The following is a 6,000-nucleotide window of genomic DNA, read 5'->3' as shown; positions in this document are numbered from 1 at the left end:
TGTGATTCTACCTCGCTGAGCCTTCTTTCTCTCTGCTCTCTCTCACTGTCTGTCCTTCTATAGCTCTGTCTGTCTCTCTTTCCCCATCTCTCTCTTTCTTTATGTATCTGTGTGTCTGCTTCTGCCTATCTTTCTATCTCTCTTTTTGTCTGTCTGTTTGACTCTCTTTCTGTATGTGTCTCTGTTTTTGTCTCTGCCTGTCTCTGTCTCTCTCTGTGTCTCTGGGTCTGTCTGACTCTGTGTGTGTATGTGTATGTTCTTCTGTCTCTGTCTCTGCCTATCTCGGTGTGCGTGTATCTCTCTGTGTCTGTCTCTGTCTCTCTGTGTCTCTGTCTGCCTATCTCCATCTCTCTCTGTTACTGTCTGTGTCTCTCTCTGTATATATATCTCTCTGTGTCTTTGTCTCTGCCTATTCTTTATGTCTCTATGTCTCTGTGTGTCTCTGTCTCTGCCTGCCTTTCTGTTGCTAATGGGTTAGACTAAACAGTCTCAGAGACTCCTTTCACCTCTACACCTTTGGTCCTGTAATCTTACTATGTGTCAGACCCGCTTTGAGAGGAAGAAATAAAAATTAGAATATGGTTTCTGTCTTCAAGGAGTTTATATTCTATTGGGGGATAGAATTCTTATTCTGATAAGGACAATAAAAAATAATGAGTAGGGCAAAAGAGAGATTGGTCAAAGCAACATAGGAAAATGTGAAGAAAATGTGCCTTTCTACGCTTTTTTTTCCCCGAAGTGTCTTTCCCTTTCTCTTTGTCAGTCTGTATTTCTTTACTAATATTTCTCTCATCTCTATCTACCCAATCTTGACTTTCTGTTTTTCATTTCTGCCCTCATCTCTCCCATTCTCTCCATTTTTCTCCTGTTTCTCTCTCTCCTGCTTTGTGTATCTCACTCTGTTCTTGTCTGTTTATCCTTTCATTTTCTCTCCACCTCTTTCCCTCCTTCTATGTTTACCTCTCAGTTCTGAAGTTGAGTGTGCCGGTCTAAAACTTGCGAGCTCCCCATGTCCACAGGTCTCCAAGAATCAGCTGTTCCTCTCCCTTCTCTTTGGCCCTCTGCTGAGGGAGGGGCCTGGACTCGGCCATTTCCACACCTCCAAGTATGACTGAATTTCCTCTCTGATTTTTAGCTGGTGGTGAAAGGAACAGGAGAAATACACCAGCCTGGGAAACAGGCCACACTGAAGATTGAGGGTGATGCTGGAGCTCGAGTGGGGCTCGTGGCCGTGGACAAGGGGGTCTTTGTTCTGAACAAGAAGAATAAATTGACCCAAACCAAGGTGGGCCAGGGACTGTGGCAAAAATATCCCCTCACAGAACTCCTCCATCTCTTTCACTGAACCCTTTTATCCCCCTCATTGAACCCCACCATATCCCTCACTGAACCCCTCTATTCCCTCATGGAATCTCTTCATCTCCCTCACTGAACCCCTCTATCCCCCTTATTGAACCCACGCTATCCTCCTTCATCGAGCCCTCTACATCCCCTTGCTGAATCTCTTCCATCCCTCAGAGTTCCCTTTACTCTCCTCATTAAGTGGCTTGGTATAGTAGACATTGGGTCTGAAATCATAAAGATCCCAAGTTAAAATCTGGCCTCATATACTTCCCAGCTCTATGACTTTGGGTAAGTCTCTTAACCTTTGCCTCAGTTTTCCCAACTATAAAATGGGAATACTAATGGAACCTACTTCCTAGAGTTAGGAAAATCAGTTGCAATATTTGTAAAATGCTTAGCATGTTACCTGGCACATAGTAGGTGCCATTTCAGTGCTGATCCCATTCCATCCCTCACAGAGCTTCCTTACCCTGCTCTCTGAATCTCTTCCCCCCGTTCCTGACTCACCCTGCCCCTCACTGAGTTCCTGCCTGGACTTCTCTGTGCCTCCAGATCTGGGACACAGTGGAGAATGGAGACATTGGCTGTACTCCGGGCGGCGGACAGAACTACGCTGGGGTCTTCACAGATGCTGGGCTTTCTCTCAAGACCAATAAGCAGCTTCAGACAGAAGCTCGGGCTGGTGAGCCTTGGGCGAGGAAGGAGGGGTCTGGGCAGGCAGTGCCTTGGCGGAAGAAGGGTTCAGCAAGGGCTCCATCAGGAAGTCACACAGAAGGGCCCCTACAGGACATTATGCTGACAGGGGCAAGGAGCAGAGATGGGGACTCAACAAAATCCACTCAGATGATCTTATTCCCCCTCATGTCTTATCTGTCCTCCACTTGCAGACCCCGAGTGCAGTAAGCCAGCCAAGCGGAAACGCCGCTCTGTTCTGCTCTTGGAGATAAGGAACGACAAAGGTGAGGGGACAGGGCCCCCTGACCAATACTCCAAACGGATCTCTCCTTTACCCCATCCTAATCCCTCCAAAAAGAAGGGAAGCTCAGACCCGATCTTCCGGTTTCTGGGGTGGCTCTGAAAGAAACTGAGGGTCTTGGGATGGGACTCTTGCAGCTGGCCAATACAAGGACAAAAACCTGAGGACTTGCTGTGAGGATGGCATGAATGTGAACCCCATGGGCTACTCCTGCGAAAGGAGGGCAAAGTACATTTTAGAAAATAAGGCATGTGTCGATGCCTTCTTGGACTGCTGCAACTACTTCACCAAGATTCGTCTGGAGAAACAGAGAGCCAACATCCTGAACCTGTCCCGAAGTAAGTGTCCCTGTGCCCAGGGAGGGCCACACGCAGGTGGTCATGAAGTATAGGAATGGTGGTCAGTGATAAGGGAACATAGGGCCTCAGCTGTGGGAGGAGATGTAGTTTCAGCCTAAGGGAAGATATCCCCAGGGCCCCAGATTGAGGGGAAGATTAATCCCTAGGGCCTCAAATTGAGGGGAAGATTAATCCCCAGGGCCCTAGATTGAGGGGGAGATACAGCCTCAGGGCCTCAGATTGAGGGGGAGATACAGTCCCAGGGCCTCAGATTGAGGGGGAGATACAGCCCCAGGGCCCCAGATTGAGGGGAAGATTAATCCCTAGGGCCTCAAATTGAGGGGAAGATTAATCCCCAGGGCCCTAGATTGAGGGGGAGATACAGCCCCAGGGCCTCAGATTGAGGGGGAGATACAGCCCCAGGGCCCCAGATTGAGGGGAAGATTAATCCCTAGGGCCTCAAATTGAGGGGAAGATTAATCCCCAGGGCCTCAGATTGAGGGGGAGATACAGCCCCAGGGCCCCAGATTGAGGGGAAGATTAATCCCTAGGGCCTCAAATTGAGGGGAAGATTAATCCCCAGGGCCCTAGATTGAGGGGGAGATAAAGTTCTAGGGCCTTAGATTGAGGGGGAGGCACAGGTCCAGGGCCTCAGATTGAGGCGGAGATAAACTCCTAGGGCCTCAGATTGAGGGGGAGGCACAGGTCCAGGGCCCCAGATTGAGGGGGAGATACAGCCCCAGGGCCCCAGATTGAGGGGGAGATACAGCCCCAGGGCCCCAGATTGAGGGGGAGATACAGCCCCAGGGCCCCAGATTGAGGGGGAGATACAGCCCCAGGGCCTCAGATTGAGGGGGAGATACAGTCCCAGGGCCTCAGATTGAGGGGGAGATACAGCCCCAGGGCCCCAGATTGAGGGGAAGATTAATCCCTAGGGCCTCAAATTGAGGGGAAGATTAATCCCCAGGGCCCTAGATTGAGGGGGAGATAAAGTTCTAGGGCCTTAGATTGAGGGGGAGGCACAGGTCCAGGGCCTCAGATTGAGGCGGAGATAAACTCCTAGGGCCTCAGATTGAGGGGGAGGCACAGCCCCAGGGCCCCAGATTGAGGGGGAGATACAGCCCCAGGGCCCCAGATTGAGGGGGAGATACAGCCCCAGGGCCCCAGATTGAGGGGGAGGCCCAGGCCCAGGCTTCCAACCTGAGGGTGGAGAAAGTTTGGATAGATAGTAGGTCAGGGGCCCAGGGTGAAGGGGAAACTACTGCTCTGACCCCATGACCCTAACCTGCCCTACCTCCCCAGGTGAACTTGATGAGGATATTGTGCCCGAAGAAGACATCATCTCCAGAAGCCAGTTCCCAGAGAGCTGGTTGTGGACCGTGGAGCGGCTGACTGAGAAGCCAGACAAGAATGGGTAAGGCTGAGACCCCAGCCCCCTTTCCACGATCCCCAAATAGTCATTCTGATCTCATTTCGTTTAGTGAGATGTCTGGAGGTCTCCAGTCCTCCCTGGCCCACTTCCCCTAAGGCTCTTCTCCCTCTTTGTCCCTCCCAGAATCTCTACCAAGTCCCTCACTGTGTTCCTTAAAGACTCCATCACAACCTGGGAGATTCTGGCTGTAAGCTTGTCAGACACCAAAGGTGAGGCTACAACTGAGAGAGGAGAGGCAGGGGGTTGGGAATGGGGGCAGGGATGTGGAACGAGGGTTATGGACGTAAATGTGAACACTATGTATGTTTAATACATATTTACTAAGTCTCTATAAACATACATCATACATACGACTGTAAAGTCCCTGGGGATAGGGACTGCTTTATTTTTGGGCTTGCTTCCCCAATACCTAGGACCTTAGCACATAGAGCTTAATAAATACTTGTTGGTGATGGGTGAATCAGGCCTTTGACTCTTAGACCAGCCCCCCCCCACCCCCGTTTAATCCCGGTCCTGTTACCCCCACGGGCAGGGATCTGCGTGGCTGACCCGTACGAGATCACTGTGATGCAGGACTTCTTCATTGACCTTCGCCTGCCTTACTCGGTGGTGCGCAATGAACAGGTGGAGATCCGGGCCGTGCTCTACAACTACAGACAGGTGGACGCTCTAAAGGTGAGGGGGCCGCATGGCGCTGCCTGAATTTCCCCTGCCCAGGCTCACTTCTCACCCTGTCCCACGGCCCCTGACAGCACCCTGCTTGTTCTTCAGCTTCAAGGGGACAACGTGAGCTTCTTCTTCAATGGACTAGTGAATCAGCCTTCCCTGAGTCCTGTCTGTGGCTTTCTCTCCTCCCACCCACTTCCTAAGAAAATATGCCAGAGCTTTTGGAGGCGGCCTAGGGCTAGAGGTGGAGATAGGAGGAGAAAACATATATATCAAACAGTAGGGTGGGGTGGGGGGTGTAACGGGGTTGAGGTCTTAAAACAAAGAACAGAGAATATCTGAAGGATGTGGGGAAATAGAATGTCCCGGCTAATAGGCTGGCGTTGAGACACAGGAGGGGGTCCAGGGGAAGGCGTCCGGGTGAAGGGCCTCAGGAACAGATTATCTGAGGACTGGTTGAAAGAACTTAAGATGGTTAACCTAGGGAAGAAAGTCTTGAGAGGAAGTGATTGTTTCCTCCAACAATCTCAAGAAGGATTTCATGGAAGGCTTGGGTTAATTCTAACTGGTCCCATAGACAAAACTAGGCTTAATAACAACAATTCAGCCACTTTTTTAGTCATGTCTGACTCTGTGACTCCATTTGGGGGTCTGTTGGCAAACTGGTTTTCCAGTTTGGAGCGGTTTCCCATTTCCTTTTCCAGTTTGTTTTTAAGGAAACCAAGGCAAAAAGGATAAGGTGATTTAGTCAGGATCACACTAGTAAGTGTCTGAGGCAGAATTTCCTGACTCTGGATCCACTGCTCACCCAGCCCTGAATGGAAGTTGCATTAATGGGGCTTAATTGAAGAACAGGCTTCTAGCATTTAGAGTTGCTCCAAAATGGAATCTTAGTGGGAAGTGAGTTCTCCCTCCGTCTGTATTTATTCAAGGCCTACTTAATGAGCATAAAACCTATTTAATGAGTAAGTTCGCGTTGGAGGTCTTTAAGCAAAGGCTTCAGCAAACCGAGCCTTTGGCAGGATGCTATGAGGGGCGTTCAGGGATGGGCCGGGGAGTTGGGCTAGGGGCCCCTGAGGTTCTTTCCAGAGTTTCTCTCATTTTTTGACTCCAAAGTATTGGATGCTAAACAGAGCCTTAGCAATCATCTATATCACCTCGTTTCATAGAGGAGCGTGTCTAGGCGGTAGAAGTGCCTTGTCCAGGATCAATCACACAGGGAGTTAAATAGCAAGGATTTGGAA

At 50.3% G+C, this 6,000-nt stretch overlaps 1 protein-coding gene across 1 annotated transcript in view; it reads left to right on the top strand.

Annotated features, from left to right (window-relative positions):
* Positions 1–6,000, top strand: part of C3 (complement C3) — a gene marked incomplete in the record, with an annotated part of 34,396 nt that overhangs the window by 13,089 nt on the left and 15,307 nt on the right. Inside the window, 7 exon segments of the mRNA XM_074309838.1 lie at positions 1,136–1,285; positions 1,897–2,026; positions 2,232–2,303; positions 2,458–2,658; positions 3,961–4,072; positions 4,214–4,299; positions 4,623–4,765. Coding sequence (XP_074165939.1) covers positions 1,136–1,285; positions 1,897–2,026; positions 2,232–2,303; positions 2,458–2,658; positions 3,961–4,072; positions 4,214–4,299; positions 4,623–4,765 — 894 coding nt within the window.

Source organism: Sminthopsis crassicaudata, chromosome 1, assembly GCF_048593235.1.
Source record: "Sminthopsis crassicaudata isolate SCR6 chromosome 1, ASM4859323v1, whole genome shotgun sequence".
Taxonomy (NCBI): Eukaryota; Metazoa; Chordata; class Mammalia; order Dasyuromorphia; family Dasyuridae; genus Sminthopsis; species Sminthopsis crassicaudata.
This window is presented reverse-complemented; position numbering and strand designations above follow the sequence as displayed.